At 39.3% G+C, this 18,150-nt stretch overlaps 1 protein-coding gene across 2 annotated transcripts in view; it reads left to right on the forward strand.

The window, feature by feature from the left end:
• Window positions 1-18,150, forward strand: part of fgf14 (fibroblast growth factor 14) — a 144,207-nt gene that overhangs the window by 72,709 nt on the left and 53,348 nt on the right. Inside the window, exon 1 of one of the 2 annotated variants that reach the window (XM_084724864.1) lies at window positions 16,689-18,039. The exons of the other annotated variant lie outside the window; for it this stretch is intronic. Within the exon in view, the coding sequence (XP_084580990.1) occupies window positions 17,847-18,039 (193 nt within the window). The 5' untranslated portion in view covers window positions 16,689-17,846. Of the gene's footprint in view, window positions 1-16,688; window positions 18,040-18,150 lie in introns of those variants that run through there. 2 annotated transcript variants of the gene reach the window in all.

An 18,150-nucleotide genomic window follows, 5' to 3' on the forward strand; every position in this document is an offset into this window, starting at 1 on the left:
ATTTTTTCATGTAATATTTTGTGGCAAATGATTAATTCATTTAAAAAGTAAATACCCATACATAATACATGGGATAATGTACAGTGAGCAGGTCATTACTGCACCACCTTGTCTGGGTTTATTTCACAATAACGACCCACTAACTGGTGATGCAGGGTAAGAAGCATTTTAACACTCTATATATTTGAGGTGGAGCTGATTTTAACTTTTTATACTTCTGTGTTGTTTAATCTACAGCACCGCTACATATTTACAAAACTGACATTTTGTTTTGCAAAAAAAATTTGACTCTACAAAGTGAATATTAACTACAGCTGTCAGATAAATGTCTCGGATTAAAATATATTTTCTTCTGGAATGTAGTGGAATTGAAGGATTAAGTGGAATCAGATGGTGGTACTTAAGCTTCAAGTACCTCAAAACTGTGCCTAAGTACTTCATTACTTTCCACAACTGTGTAAGAATAAGTTAATTTATGTTGCAGGATGAGTTCATTTACATTTTTTACCAAGAAAACTTTGGAACTCATTATGAATTCAAGATGAAGAAAGCAACTTTCTTTCAAACAGAATTACTAATTTTCTACAACCACCCCTCAGGTATACCAGTATTATAATGACATTTACAACAAATTTGGGGGGTTTAGTATTACTTTAAAATAACAGGCATTATCAGTGATCATATAAATCAGAGATGTGTCAGTTTGCCATCATCAAAATCATCTGCTGTTCGCTCTCCTGCCAAAACCTCAATCTTATATATCCCGAGGCCCAGGATAAAAACACGTCCCTCCTCTTCGTCCTCCTCCACCTCCTCTGTAAGTAGGCGTGATGGAGGAGGTGAGTGAGCTTCAGCAGTACAGCGAAGGCCAACATCGCTGTCCACATTTGCAAGCTTTGTCCTGCCAATTTTTGAGCTTTCAAATCAAGTCCCACCCTGACGGTCTGTTTCACGAGGAAAGAAAAATTCAACTCAAAGTAATATTCTGCATACATTTCAAATGGTCTAACGTACCCTCCTCTCCTGTACGTGCAGCCCAGTCATAAAGACTTGGGTTCTGGCATCTCACTTACACACCAGCTAATTATAGTCCACTGTAATTACAAATGTGTCATTTCTCATTAGGCCCTAACGGCAGACATGCAAATGAAACACTCCATTTGACAGAGGGCTTTTTTATCTTTTCCTCAACTCTTTTATATCTTTCAGTTTGACACAGAGTAAAAAACAGCTTAAAGGTACTCATCCCTCTATTTTAATAAAGCCCACACATCCATCATTATTATTTCATTATCCCGATTTGCATATATGTTAATTAGGTCTTTGGGGCATAAACAGAAAGCATGGGGTTTAGGCTTTGATTTTGGCATGGTTCTGTCCGCTGTCTGTGCACAATGCTTTTCTGTATGTCCTGCTTTTATTGTGAGATTACTCTTAAAACCTGCCCAACAAAAGACCTTAAACCTGTTGCCACAAGCTAAAGAAATAAAGAATAAAATAAGTCTCTAAGGTCTGAAAGCGCTGTGGTTATCTACATATTTGAGTGTCAGTGATTTGTTTTGACATGGTGCAGTTAGAAAGTCAGTGACTAACTGGTAAAGGCTAATGTCTGTTTTGTACATTAAACACAATGCCAACTGTGGTTAAATGGCTGTGCCCGCATAAACAGTGACCAGCTCAGTGAGTGTGTGTGTGCAGCGTGATTGTATGGCACTGCACCACTGACCGCTATTGGAAACTGTGTGTCCCGAGGCTCTGATCTATATATCATAGAGCCCACTGTGCCTCCATTACATAACACACGGAAATGAAAACAAATGCCTCTTTCCTTTTTTTTCATTCCCTTTATTTTGATTCACTCTCTCTTTCCATCTATCTCATGCACACACACATGAACTTATGAGCAGTATACATCTCTGTATCAAATACCAGTTGTCAATAAGAGATCAATGAAACACATAATCACATTATGGCCAGGGTTGTGAGGGTTACTATAAAAATGTATTCTGATACAGTTACTTATTACCTGTTAAAAATGTAGTCAGTAAGTAATCCAAGTATCACATATTAAAGTAATGTGACCTGATTACTTTCTGTTACTTTTGGATCACCTCAATTCCAAATATGGTGAAATTGTTTAGCCCAATATAATATTTTTTGTCAGTTGCTGGTTTATTAATTGTTTGTCTAGCTAGTCCTTCCTTTGTTCTGCATGAATTCATGTTTGGTTTGATAGCGTTAATGATGCACACATAGCGGCTGGTTTTACCTGCATGATGAAAAGTATTCTCAGAGCTGAAGGCAGACAAAACAGTGTTGTATTTCCACCCGGTGAAGTGTTTTTCACAAGAGGCCATGATAATGAATTGACTGTAAGATTAGTTGGTTTCACTGAGACCTGTGTGGTGTTCTGAGACTCGTTAAGTGTTGTATGTGTGAACTAAAGTACTAAATGTAAACTAAGTTCCTAAATGTAACTGTAATCCAATTGTCTTTTTAGGTATCTGTAATGGAATACAGGTACCTTTTTTTTGGTACCCTAATCATGTAATCCTTTTACATGTAATCTGTTACTCCCCAAACCTGGTTTTGGTTTATTACTGTTGACTCTGATGTTACTTACTGTTACTGCTGTTAAGTACGTCAGAACTCCACACTTTCCGTTCCATTATGTTGTCAAAACATTTATGAGTTCATTGATTCATAGACACTTTGCTGATTTGATAACCTGATGGGAGCTGGACGCCAGGGGATGTCATTATCTGACACACATGTCCAATCTGTGGTGTCACCTGTTTTGGCCACTTGAGGGCATCTTGATTGTCTTGTGACAAAAGACTGTTTTATTTCTTGCAAAAGGTTCCAGTTTCAATTCAATCTTGCACATTGACAGCTGAATAAATGTAGCAGAAGATACATACTTTCCCAGAAATCTACTCTATGTTTAATTCACTGGATCTTTTCACATACTGTGTTGCTCCACTGCAAATTGAAGATGATGTGGTTCCATTTAGAAGGAACTCTTTTGCGTTCTGTCAGTGTCACCAGACTTGTAACCTTTTTGGGGGAAAAAGCAACTTTTTTGTAATAGAATTACAGAATATAGTCTCTGTGCAGAGCAGTTTGCCTCTCTATGAACAGCACTGTAATCCTGCAGCAGTGTCCTGCTGAGCTCTGCACTGCCCTCTAGTGGCTGAAAAGTAGTACAGCAGTTTGTAGGTAGTAAGCAATTTAAGCATTACAGTGGGGTCAAAGTCATCCCAGCAGGGTCTGCATTTTCATTCTCATTTTAAAACAACACCAGGCGAGGTAAGTAAAAGTTCCAGAGGTGCAGATTACGTGAAGCTGGTATGATACTGTTTGTAAATCTGTAGTAGAACTCTGCTGCACCCAAACACATGTTGCAAATGAGCTGGATAATTGTACACCAAATGCACTTCTTTTGTCTGACAGTTTGACAGGCCTTGGTAGAACAAACAATGCTGGAGTATGTGTCATATTAATGCTGCTTTTAGCCAGGCACTAAATTATTGACATGATAATTTATACTGTGAGAAACCTCATCAACCAGTGAGTTGCTTTTTTTTATTAATCTGAATAGTGATTATCATGTGGAGTTGATATCTTTTAGAGCCACATCTTGAGCTGGCAAATCCTGTATTTGTTTTATTTTGTATGTATTTTTTTTTTGCTGCTTTACTATTATCTGTCATAATAGGAGTTAATTCCAGTGAGTTATTAATGATGAGCATGATGTTCAATTTTGTTTTACTATCAATGATGTTGTCTATTCAAAGCCATAGATAAAAAAAAAACTTAAGTTGTAATACAGTATAAATGAAGTTGAAACAAAAACAAGAGATGCTTGTGTGCCCAGAACCACATATTAATATGAGAGTATCCCAGATACCTGGTATTCATTCATAAAATCAGAAAAAATGTCAGACATATCAATAGGAATAAGAAAATTGTTCAATAAAATGTTCAACTTAAATTAAATGCAAAAAGCCATGAAAGCATATAATGAATAAACCCTGGCTCATAAACAGTCATACCTCATAATAAAGGAACGTGCTACAAGTGACACACAAACAGCCAATCATTTATGTTGTTCAGCTGCACCATCGACATGAGACACAACAACAGAAACAGTATGGTGTAATGAATTCAAAGTAAGCGTTATATTCAACCATTATCCCCTGGTCTTTATTTAAAAAATGGTCATTAAAGATTAACAATAATGAAAAATAAAATACAATTAAAATAATAATAATAATTATCAATATTAACTGAAATGAAACACTTTATTGTAAATTTTTCAGCTATATCGGCCAGTCCTATATTGATATGTTGTGTTTCTTATGCTGTACAATGAACTGATTAACCTACCAGCATAAAAACAGCACATGGCAGTTTGGTTCAGCTGACAAACTAAACTTGTAATCCACACCACATGGGTTGTCTAAATATAACTTTTACTTTGCTTTTGAGAGAGATTAAAATGTTTCTTTTCCCTTTAGTTTTTCCCTTTCACTTTTCACTTTCAAGTAGTGTGTGGACTGTATTCCTGAATGTGCATGAGTCACATAAGGCTTCAGTCACTGTCACATTTGTGGCAAATGTAGACGGCTGCCTCTGGGGTGCTGCTTTTGGTCCCAGAACTGACGCCATACACATTTGATGCACCCTTCTGTTTGCTTTGAGTTTGCAAAGTTTTCCATGCACACAATGCAGAAATTCTCGTTATTTTAATGATAGAATAAGTCATAGCATAGCAGTGTTGTTAAGCATCAAATTAAACTAAAGAAACTGCTACTTTAGGTTTTGTAACAACAATACAATGAACACTAGCAAAAATAATCTTCTTGACTACATCACTACAGTACTTTTGAGAGACTGTGGAGAGCATGTTGGAACAAACCCAGGGTTACCACACTCCACGGTCTCCCCTGTTCAAATATGTATTTTTTGTGTTTGTGAGCGTACGTAAGTTTCTCTTATTATTAAAAATGTTAATAATTCTTCAAGCTGATTTTTAAATGGAAAACTACATGGGGAAAAAGCCACGTTTTTAATCATCATTGCCATTTGGAGGGAGTGAGACTTATTTCTCTTATTCGTCGGTTTTCACTTCAGGGATCACAGACCAGCAGTAACACCACAGTGGTTGACATCTGATAAGACTGAGTGGATCCTCAGATACAGTACATGAAGTATTTGACGTATTTGGAGCTTTGGTAACATTTGATCTGTGACAGTGTTAATGGGCGTCTGAGTGTGTGAGTGTGTGGTAATGTCTACCAGTTAATGACTGCTGCCATACCGGAGTATTAACCCTGTCACTTCAGACTAATCACTGCACTCCTTGTCACCTCCATTAGCGCACAGTCAACCACTGGCGCGCACACACGTTATTCCTGTAGTGGTGGGGTATCATCTGTTTTTTCTTACTTATTCTCAGGGCCAAGAGGGTCGCAGCAGCCAAAGTGCCGCCCCGACTAATGACGATTAGCGTCATAACTTTGGCCATTACAGACATCATTAGTCTTTCATTGTCTCTTGGGGAAAACTTTATTGCTGTTCTCAATCAGAGGTGGCTGAGGTCCCATTCATACACTGTCTCATTGGAGATCTATGGTGCATATCATATGAGCTCACCTTAATAGACCTCAAGGAAGGAAACATTAACAGGAGCGATGTGAAAGACACTTATCAGACATAATATTTCATGGAGGTGTAATTTCTTATGGTTATGGTTTCATTAACAGGAGGATATTTGTCATGTTGGCATAAAGAAGGTTTATTATTTATATGCAAAGCATGGCTAGGTCTACTATTTTCAGTACAGTAGTCACATGAATACATGTAAAGCTCCATTAAACAATAATTTTGAGCATTAAAAGCTATTAGTACTGCTAATGTCAATAAGAAAACATCAAAGCAAAGTACTTTGCTCTCTGTCCACCTCTACACTGTGTGGTTGCATCTTTGTGTCATTGTAGTTCTTGTTTAATTTACAATTTGAGCTTGAGCTGACCTGACATCACAGGTCTATGAAAAGTATTATTAATATACAGACCAGAATACTATGTTTGTGTACATGCACCACTCAGAAAAAAAAAAAAAAACAGTCTATACAAACTTTGGAGACAGCATGTCCTCACAACAATAACATTAGGAAGAACCTCATACTGAGAATGATAAATTAGACATAACCAGTGTTGGGCAAGCTACTTGGAAAATATAGTGAGCTATGATAGAAGTTATTCTACATTAAATGAAGCTACACTACACTGAAGACAACTGAAAAATGTAACAAGCTAAGCTACAATAAAATAACAAAAGTAGCTTAACTACATCAAAGCTATTTTTTTTTAAGTAAAAATAAAGTATCTATGTATCTGTCTGTGTTTAGTAGTATATTTGTTAGTTCCCTTTTGTACTAGGCGCCATCTACACAAATATCAAATTATTTATTTAAATTGATTCATAATTCACAACAATCGGGTTTTGTAGAGAAGTTTGTGAAAAAAAACTGCACAAGTAATATTTCTGAGTAATATAATCCAAAGTTATACTTTTCAGCTTCTCCTGTCTTCTCATTTTTCCTACCTCTTCCTGCCTAAATTCCCTTCACACACATGCACACACGCGCGCGCGCGCACACACACACACACAGTCTTTTGCTGCTAAAGGACATGTTGCTAGCTAGTGCCATGTTAGCTGTTGGTGTTTGCTGACTGAGTTGTGATGATTAGCTTAGCTAGCGATTGTTGTGTTAACTTCGGGAAATACCTGAATGTGTCCTTAAATTTGTGTCGGACGTCTTGGATGTTGACAGGAGCTTCCTTCTGGGGTTGCAAAGTAAACACCGGAACGTTCAACTGTTCTGTGAGGTCTCGATGAGTAACAAGAACTTGTTAAGGTTTGGCCATGGAGATTCACGACACGTATACGTCTCTGCCCCCTCCTCTGCCACTGTCTACTGCTACGCGTGCTCCATCTTGCCCCGCTGCAACAATTCGCGGCCATTTTTTTTCCCAGTCTATGGCGGGCATGTGCAGGAGGGCAGGTACGTGACGTCACATGGAAGAGACACATTTAAGGTTTAGAAATGCGTGGGGAAATGTAGCTTCTGTGGACGCTACAGCGTTATTTGATTACTAAAGTAGCTTCTCTACTGAAAAGCTATTTGGTGAAGAAAACAGCGACCAAAAGGAAACTCCTGTCAACATCCAAGAAGTCCAACACAAATTTAAGGACACACATTCAGGTATTTCCCGAAGTTAACACAACAATCGCTAGCTAAGCTAATCATCACAAATCAGTCAGCAGACACCAACAGCTAACATGGCACTAGCTAGCAACATGTCCTTTGGCAGCAAAATAATAAAACTGTGTGTGTGTGTGTGTGTGTGTGTGTGTGTGTGTGTGTGTGTGTGTGCGTGTGTGTGTGTGTGTGTGTGTGTGTCTATCTTAAGGGAATTTAGGCAGGAAGAGGTAGGAAAAATGAGAAGACAGGAGAAGCTGAAAAGTATAACTTTGGATTATGTTACTCAGAAATATTACTTGTGCAGGTTTTTTTAAAACAAACTTCTCTACAAAATCCTATTGTTGTGATTTGTGAATCAATTTAAATAAATAATTTGATATTTGTGTAGATAACTCCTAGTTCAAAAGGGGGTTAATAAATATACTACTAAACACAGACAGACAGATACATAGATACTTTATTTTTACTTTAAAAAATAGTTTTGATGTAGTTTAGCTACTTTTGTCATTTTATTGTAGCTTAGCTTGTTACATTTTTCTGGTGGATAGCTTCAGTGTAGCGAAGCTTCATTTAATGTAGAATAACTTGTATCATAGCTCACTATATTTTCCAAGTAGCTTGCCCAACACTGTATGTACTGTTGTTGGTACCGGCGTCTGGGTTCGCTTAGCATACAGTCTGGAGATGGAGGTGACAACTCTGTCCAAAGGTAAAACCAAACTAGACTAAATAACATGTTTCATTTGTAGACTCCATACAAAAACAGAAGTATATACAATTTCCTATTGGGGTTAAGATTATTTCTTGGTTTAGGCTAGTTGCCGGGGAACCAGCAGAAACTCAAGGAGGTTACTGGTTCTGGGCAAGAAATAGTCCAGCACAGTACACCCTATAAATACACACCATTCAGGCACAAAAGTAGTATCCATATTCTCATCTAAGTTAAGAAAGTGCATAAGCAGAAAATCTGAACTTGAATTATTATTTCTTGGTTATGTCTGGGTTTAGTCTGGTGTTTAGGTTTAGGGCTTTGGCAGGAGTCTGCAACATGTACTCTCAAAGTACATATTTTAGGCTTAAAAAAAGAAGAAAAAAGCTGTTTCTTTTTTGGATTTGGCATCCCTAGAGAGATTCATAATTCCTAATTTTTTAAGAAAACTTGAGCGTCTTATGTTTACATGTGTGTGGTTGTGAGGTATGGGAATGTAATTCCTCTGAAACATCTATCACATGTGGCTGGTTCAAAGCCCTGCTCCTCTGCTTGTCTATTTGATTTGGGCTTGTTCTGGAGAGTTGGCGTTGTAATTTGAAAGAAGTGTCTAGGAGCTGTCAGTTGTGGTAATGCAATCAAATGTAACAGGGACTGTGATGGACCCAGTGGGCTTCTTACGCCTGCATTCAGGCCAGGTATCATCTGAAGACTGCAGCTTGACAGGGAGCCAGCTTATAAAGAAGGCACTGACCACACCTGAAGGTCACTGACTAATGTGTTTGTGCATTTTGAGAAAGATTAAACAGGAAAATACGTCCTCTTAACAGTCATATTGTCATAAAATATACATCCCTTTGCATTTAACCTGTGTTATCCTATATGTATTGTGTACATTATGTGTTTGTAGGCTTGTGTTACAGACACAACTAAACCGATATCGTTTACGTTCACAGTTGCATTCACTGACCTGATTTTCCCCATATTGCATCTTTGAATTGACACGCAGCTCAGCCTGACCCGACATCACCCTCATTACCATTCTATTAAGCCTTCCAGCACTGAAATACACCCAGGTCCTTCACCTGCATCAGGAAATTATTAATATTAATGTGCTAACCTATACACTCTATGCATTTTCAAGTAGGCACACACATTGTCTCTGCTTACCTACACACACACCTATGCAGCAAAACAGAGAAATAAACAGTAAAGCACACACACACTCCCTCACCTATACACACTTGGTGACAGGCATCAGCTCCGGAAGCAGGCCCTGCCAGAGGGGTTTGGACTAATTGATATTCTCCCACACTGCCCAGGGCTTCTCCAAGGAACCTCGCTCTGCAGTGCTGCTGACACGGCACATTCCATCACTGCTGCAGACTTAAAATAGGATCAAAGGATGGAGCAGTGTGTGAAAGAGACAGATAGAGAGAGAGAGTGTGTGTGACCAGCATGTTGACTCTTTAGTGAATTGTGACAGCATTGTTTTGACTTTTGCATGTCTGTTTTTTGGTCCCCTCTGTATGGTTGTTTATTTATTTGCATTCATCCCTTTGTATGCTTAAAATAGCGTTCTTAAACACCCTCATTTTACTTCATCACAAATTATGCACGATATAAATGGGTTGTTTTGCGATTTGGGTTATTATTCGGTAGTTAACCAATCACTGCTGGTGAGGGGCCACAGGGCTTTGTTTAATCATTTGGCACTCATACCCAATTGTGTTCCCCTCAGCTTGCTGTAATCAGGTTCTCTTTAAGTGTGCAAAAGTCAGAATAAATATTTTATTATTTTAACAATTGACATACCCTGCTGTTTTTCTTTTTCTTAAGTCTTCAAAAAAGCCTAAATGAGGTTGGTCCACCATGGAAATTCACAATTCAATCAAGATTTTGTTATGAGACCCCTGACTTAAAGGGATAGTTTAGATTGTTTGGAGTTGAGTTGGATGAGGTACTCATTGATAGTCAGTGTATTACCGACATACATGGCAGTTGGCACATCCCCAGTTTAGAGAAGCAGATAGGAGTACCAGAACAGAAGCTAAGCAATGTTCTGCTGTGGACAGGGTCTGCAGCAAAAGGTATTTTAGCCACTTAAAAAGGGTCCATTGAAAGAAATCCATATCAGTTTAACTTTATGTCTATATTTAGAATATTTTCATTACTTTACTTTGCCATCAGACAGCCTTTATTGACAGGAAACTACTGTTAAACAAGCCAAATTTTGCTCTGTCCAAACCAAAAAAATATCTAAATGTAGCATACACTTGAACTGATTTTTTTTTAGTTGGATCTTTTCTAAAGTGGCTAAAATATGTTTTGTTGCTCACCCTGTCCACAGCAGTACATTGCTTAGCTTCTGTGCCGGTGGTACTTTCTGTTTTTGCAAACTGGGGGCGTGTCGACTGACATCTGCTATATAATAAACTGAATATCAATAAGTATCTCAAACAACCCTACATCAAATAATCAAATCCTTTCCACAAGCCCACCTGGCCGCCCGCTCTACCTCTGATTTGTTCATTTACAGGTGTACATGCTGTGCATGGCACTTTGTTTCACTGTTTTGTTACTGTAGTTCAGCAACATAAGTGTTAACTAAGTTTTTTTTTAATTTGAGAGTAAGCTATTAGTGAGTGGAGCTCACAGTTTGAAGCCTCTGTGTTTCATTAATGTCTCTGTCGGAGGGCTCCACACCTCAGGCCCACTCTAATCTCATCCCTGGGGGATGGGCAGCCTTCCATCATGCTCACAACAGAGAGACATATTGTAATGTGGCTATACATATTCTCCAGTGGCATATTAAGTACACCTGATGGCGATTATGTGATGTACATTTAAATGATTTTACGACACTCTGCATGAGATGATGAACCAGCCATTTAAAGGTCTGTGAGCAGAGACTTTAATGTATCAGCTCCTCCGCTCATTTGGAACTAAATCTCTCCAGGGTTGTTTTCTAACCTGCTCAGATATATTATTCATTACCGGCGTAGCAGGAGCAGCCTTGAATTCGATAAAGCTACACTTAAGGACTGCTTTTCAGATGATCACTCTAGCAAACCCATTCATTCATCCATCCATTCATTCATTCACCTGCATGTTACCACACCACTGCAGGAACAAATGAGAGCCAGTCACCACAACAAAGGAACTGAATGCTTCATGTAAGTCATGATACATCAGCTGTATTTGAAATAAGTATTAACTATTCACTAAATAAGGAATTCTAACTAGAATTATTTATTGGATCCCCATCAGCTGCAGTATCACAAAACTAAAAATACTGTTTTACAGTCATCCAACAGTCAACCAGATTTATCAGTTTTTCAGTCAGTGCAGAGCATGGAGGTGTTGATCTTTTGGGTCACTGACCATCGATTTTACACTAGTTTTTATTTTCAATTGTGGGGTGGTTTTGAATCCACTTTAATATAGTATAAAACACTAAAGTGCATTCAGCTCACTGTACATGTCCAGTTTCTTCATCCTCTATCCCACCTCCAGACATCTCAGATCTTGTGATCGTCTACTTTTCACCGTTCTCACGTTCAGAATTCTAAAGTGAGGGAACTTTTCCAGTTACAGTTTGCTCTTTAAGTAGTGATAAGGTTGTAAAAGTCTTGTCACTCTGATGGATAATATTTCATATATACGGTGTATTATCTTGTTCCAGGTCATAACTGAAGGTATATGATGTTGGAAAGTTCAAACTCTAGACTCCATGCTTTAATGACTGCACCAGGGCTGCAAATAACAATTATTTTATTATATTATTAAATTTATTTATTTTTTAGTCGATAAAATGTTAAAACATTTTGACAGTTTCCCACAACGTAAAGTGACATTTTCAAAGACTCTGCATTTCCTGTTGTGAAAGCCAAAGAAAAGCAGCATTCTTCACATATAAGAAGTTGGAACCAGCAAATGTTTGACACTTAAGCTTGAAAAAGTATTGAAATGATTAATGGTCTATCAAAATAGTTTGCAGTTAAGTGTCTTTCAATTGACTAATCAGTTAATCTATTAATTGTTGCAGCTCTAGATTGCGTCATTCTGTCAAATGGAAAGATTCAACAAGTAATTTTATACACATTTTCCCTATAATTCAGGCATTATTTTGTACAACATATTTTGTAACTTTGCAAATTTTTGTGTCTGAACTAGAAAAAATAGAAAAAGATCTTGTATTGCAAAGACTGGCTAAAGTCAACCTATTTAGGTCTTTCTTTTAATTTGTAAATGAAAATTTAAATTTTCTTGCCAAAGCACTTTAGTCAACAGCAGTTTATTCTTGGGATCCACATGGAACCCAGTCAGCTGTCCTTGTATATTAAATATGTTGGTAAGATGAGGGTTACAAGCACTCTATAAATACATGTGGTCACACTTCATTTGACTGTATATTAATAAGATGTAACCAGCTGCACTTTGTATGAAATTAGACGAAAACTAGAAATAATATGTTCTTTATTAGACAGTATTAGGCCCATAATTAGACCCTTATTTACAGTGAATTATTTTGTAGTGTGTCCCAAATTACTCTCTAAGCCAGTCTGTGAGGATCTAACAGTGGGAAATAATACACTTTAATTTACAGTTTAGTTCTCTGTGTTCTGTTGTGTCCCTAGACTACTCTAATCAGGGTCTGCAACCAAACGTAATGTCACTTTACTTAACTATGGTAATTTTCAGCAGACACTTGGCTAAATTGATTAAAAGGGCATATTCACTGTACACTTGACTATGAAGTGATTATAAGTGAACAGTGATCTGTTTTGAACACAGTCTTTCCAGTAACTTGTGGCCGTGTCGTCATAATATTGAATTCCCGGAGAGCATGATTTATAATGACCCCCCTGAACTTTGTGCCCCCCGCCCACCTCCGGGCACCTCACCATTCACTCTTAATTTGTGGTCATTTGACAGAAGCTCTCCATTTTCATTCCCTCTTACAAGCTTGTGATGAGCACTCATCTATCTCGGCCCTCTGATTAGCTTGGACTATTAGACTCATCAAAACAAATGAGACACACGCGCTGCAGACTACTCGCAGTGAATGAGCAGGCGCTCTCTAAGCTTTTATTGCTCCAGTAGATGGACTCATGATATTCAGTGATTAAACAGCTAAAGCATGGGGAGGAAGAGACAGACGAGGGAGAAAAGAAAATGACATAAATCCCAGCAAAGCAAAATCATTACTCATCTCAAATTAAATTAGCTCTCTGTCTTTGGTAATGCAATGTGATTTGATTCCCAGCAAGTTAAGCTTCTTTTATTTCACGACTGAGCCTGAGAAGTGCTGAGTCCCGCTGACTGTTTTTCCCTATCAGGACGGGTGATAAAAGAACATGGCCCTGAAGCAAAGTAACAGCAATAATCAAATGGGTTGTTTATCCCGGTTCCATTGGGTGACATTTGCTTTGCCTCAGCAGCAGGACATCTAACTAACACTAATGTAATTTCCTCAGAGGAGATTGGATTAAAATGTTCTGACCTGATGAGGCTGTGGCTTCACAAGTCTGCATCAGATTCTGCTTTGCTGCATTTTGGATGTCCATGTTTTCCATACAGGTTGGCTGTGTATGGCGTTATGGTTTCCGGTATCAAAAATGTGTCTATAGCAAGCTGATATACACAGGATTTCACTTGTCTTCTTTGAAACAGGCAAATTTCTCACAAATTAGATCCTAAGGCAACATTTAGCTGTGTTTCATTTGTGGCCAGACCAAATGTCCAGATGTGTTAATCGAACTGCCTTTCTCTGTGACACCGTAACTGTGTTAGGGGCTAGAAGGGGCAGTATATATGGGGCATTAGAAGTCACAGGAAAAGGTTTTGGCTTAGAGGATCTTGGAATGGGGTTGCCATGGATGCCCATACATTCACATGTAGGAGGAAAAAAAATGTAGGTATGTGCGCCCTTATTTTGCTTGAATGAATTCATATTTTACAGAGATTTGATGCCCTTTTTGACACCCTGCGTTGTATTCTGTTCGATTCTGGTGATTTAAACCAGAGGATTACTGCTGCTGCTCCTCCAGTATGTCGTAAGGCTTTTGCTTGTGCATGTCTGTGTTGTGTAAAAAGCTCATCCAGTGGTCCATGCATTCAGCCTCATGCTGTGTAGCTTAAAAGGCAAAAGCAGTGCAAAGCCTCTCCTCTCCGCTCCTTGCTTGAGTGCTACTTTTGTAGAATTTATGGGGATACATATATTACTCAAGAACGCCAGTGCTAATTTATCCCTTTGTTACAAACAAAGAATATGAGATCATGACATTGCAGACAGTTTCATAACTTTTGCTGTTCTTGGACCAAATTAATTTTGCAGCCCACACTTTCACAATGGGTCTCTTTTGCCTTTTATGCATACTTTTTTAAGCTCAGTATTTGTCAGATTCTTTTTCCAATCTGTGATTTATTTTTGAAAAGTTATATTCATTTATAAACTTTACTTGTTTGTTGAGTTGTGCTGAGGAGAAGGACTGGGAAATAAATCAATATTGTTTCAATATTATGATAGATATCTTGACTTTGGGTATTGTTATATCATATCTTTGATTGTCTTCAGTCTCTTCCTGGTTTTAAAGCCTGCATTACAGTAAAATGATGTAACTTTCTGAAATAACAAGACTGTTTTAGCTGTGCTATTATTTGCTTTTACCCACTGAGTCAGTATATCTACTTTACTGATGATTACTTTAATAAATTCAGTGAAAGCAACTGCAAATTTGTTGCAGTCCTATATTTATCCTACTGCTTAACATGTCCTAAACCTGCAGGATAATATCCCATTATCCCATATTTTCCTTTTAGATTTACACTCAAGCAATGCAAAGAATGATTAGAACTGATCAGTTTACAGGAACCCTCTCCGGTGCAGAAGCGCTGATGCTGTGGCAGACAGCAGATGCTGCGCAGGTTGTTGTGGGTGAGGGACCATTGTTGAGCTGACAGTGTCCGCTGCTGGTTGGAGCGTTAACTGCAGTGGCTCCTGCAGCAGCGCGGAGCAGGAGGCTTCTCCACAGCCGCGGGACATAAACTCTGTGTGCATCCGCAGCTGGAGCTCCAGTGAGAGGAGTGTGAGAGGGATTGAGGGGGGAAAAAAAGACACCTAAACGCCGATGCACAAGCGATTTTAAATATGCAGCATCATAAATACAGCTAGATGTAAATTTGATGAAACGCATCTATACGATAGTCTGCTTGCACTTTCATTCTGAATCTTTAGCTGCCACCAGCTCTCTGATTTTAAATGACAGTTATTCTCTGGCGTGTTTACTGTAATAGAAAGGAATGAACTGGGATCTACAGTTGTGTATCTGCCACTTCAATCCGTCCTATATTCCTCTCCCCGTGCAGCTGGATATCAACAGGTGCGTGTGGCGTTCAGGGAATGAACGCACACCAACCAGAGCGGTGAGATAACAACATCGCTCTAGTCCCCTCTGAGCCCAAATGTTTAATTACAGCCACAAACAGCAGATGGCTCTCTTGAGTTTTAATTTCTGTGCCTCTGATTGAGACTTAGATGATATTCACCTCCAAAAACAAAGAAGGATCAAAATATTTTGTGTCTTTTATTGTGTGGAACCGACACGTCATGTAAACAGGAATATAAGGTTGGAGTGGAGCGTTAAGTGGATCTCGAGGTGTCCTGTGTTTCACATGACATCCTGCAGTCTCTGGTGGATGTTTTAAGTGAAAGGTTATGAAGGAAACGTTTCCCTCTGTCATTGTGCGGCGCTGTCCGTGGTCCTGAAAGCAGCCGGACGGACATTTAAATAATAGTATGACCCCTTATGGAGGTAGAACATAAAGTCATTGTAATATGCTTGTATTTTAATGTTTCAAAACATGCCGATTTGACTAAAACAGTTAGATGAAATACAAATTTACAAATGCAACTCTTATCAGTAGTCCCTCATACACCAAGCAGTGTTAATTCAGGGAAAATGAACGAATGTATGAGTGCTATGCTCTTTTACAGCGATGCCCTGAGTTCACATTCATAAGAGCTAAACGAATATTCAATATGTGACCGAGAAGAAATGTCTGGGATAAATGATAAACATAAATAATAATAATAATAATAATAATAATAATTTCTGTAGCGAATTCCAGTTATTTGCTTAAAAAAACCGAGTCATCTTCATCTTGCAGCTTCAGCCAATTTTAAAGCTACACGGAGCTTTGAAGTGGTTGTGAAACAGTCTTCGCTTAATACTGATGCCTCGATATGACATAATGCATAAGTTAATATTAATAAGATAATACATACATTAACGTGACCATCAGCGAAAAGGCGTATTTCTGTAGTTATTCTTAATGGTTGCCACCGGGTCCGGATTACCTCTGAAATCAGATTAAACGAGACTGTGTCTAAAAGACTTTTATTAGACACGTTTATGTTTTAATTATATTTTATGGTTATTTCAGTGGAAACTTTACGAATTTTGTCCACATGGGCCTCATATTCAACTAAATATAAGCATTTCTTGTAGTAGCTTTAAAGTAAGTGTACAACAATAAAATTTTAACATCTATTGACAACATCAATAGCCGGCTGCTCATTCTCCTTCAAGCAGGGGCTTGGTGGTCGAGAGAGAGGGAGTAGGGGGGAGGAGGGGGCATCCTCTTCACTCAGGCGTGTACTAACGAGTGGTTAGGACTTGTTGATGGGGAGGATTTGTTGATCTGGGGGTATATCAGACTAAAGCGAGCGACCACCGCTTCCTATCGGGTTTTTTTCTCTCTTTGAGCGTGGGAAAAAAACGTTATTCCCTTTATGCACTGATCGCCATACATGCTTCTCCCACGCCGCGGGCTCTGTAGGAGAATCCGGCGGGTGGAAGTGTGCGCTCTGCTGTTTTGAAGTTTATATATTTGTATGCAGCTTGTCTCACAATGCAGACGTCACCTCCACAGGATTTCGATCAGCTTTGGTTGTGTTTTCTCTCCCGCGCCCCGCAGCCCGTGTTGTGATTGTGGAATACAGTGGAGAACTGAATGTTTTGCGTGTAGTTGGAATACAAGTTTTTTTTTTCTTTATTCAGCATCAAATCATAACTCTTCTCCGGCTGCGCATTTCTTCCCATCTCCAAAACTGTTGATTGGTCACCGCAGGGTCGCTGTCTGCCTGTCGTGGATCGCCTCTTGCAAACTTGGGAGTTCGTCCGTCTCGCCCGGGCTGCTGCTGCTGCTGCTGCTGCTGTGCCTTCTCCTTCTTCACTCGAGTGGGGATCTTCGTAGGAGGCGCCTGCGTTTGCTTGATTGCTGGCGGCGCACATGCACAGGCGTCCCCGCCGCTACCCAAACAGCCACTTCTCACAGAGCAGCCTCGTCTGGCAGGCAGAAGGAGGAGAGGAACGGAGGGCGAACGGAGGGAAAGAGTGGCTTAATGTTGCTGTGAGGACGCTGCAGCCGGTGTTGGACATTTAAAGGAGGCGATGCCACTGAACATGTTACAGACAATGAACAAAAACACCACTGTGCAGGTATGAAAAATCCTCTGACATCTCGCTCCGCCTGAGTTTGGCATTCATCAAGACTATGGTTATTGATGCATGTATGGAATTACGCATGAACTGATCTCTTCTTCCATCATGTCCAAGAATTTTTCGAGTGATGCTGACAGCTGTTTTAATATCGCAATTACCATGTAGTGTTTGGACGGAAAAGAAAACCAGCTCCTAAAAAAAATTATATATTTATTTGACATTTGACATCACGGAACGGACCACTTAGCCGCCACCATGGGACTGTGACCCGGGCTGCGAGCTCTGAGAGGCGGCTGTTTGTGTAGTCTGTGCTCCGTGTGCAGACTGGACCTGAGCAGTTGTGACATTTTGAGCCATGGCTGCTGCTATCGCGAGTGGGCTGATCAGACAGAAGAGACAGGCACGGGAGCAGCATTTAGACCGGCCCTCGACCAACCGACGGAGGAAGAGCCCCAACAAGAACAAGGGGCTCTGCAATGGGAACCTGGTCGACATCTTCTCTAAAGTGCGCATCTTCGGCCTCAGGAAGCGGAGACTACGGAGACAAGGTCTGGGAACTTTAGTGTGCAAGGTGCCTGCTTTGATGGCATGGAGCGTTGTGCATTCAGTGTACACATGTGCATACATTCAACCACTGGTTGACGGCTCTAATTAGGCCT

This window comes from Lutjanus erythropterus, chromosome 8 (assembly GCF_056507025.1).
Source record: "Lutjanus erythropterus isolate fLutEry1 chromosome 8, fLutEry1.hap2, whole genome shotgun sequence".
Taxonomy (NCBI): Eukaryota; Metazoa; Chordata; class Actinopteri; order Lutjaniformes; family Lutjanidae; genus Lutjanus; species Lutjanus erythropterus.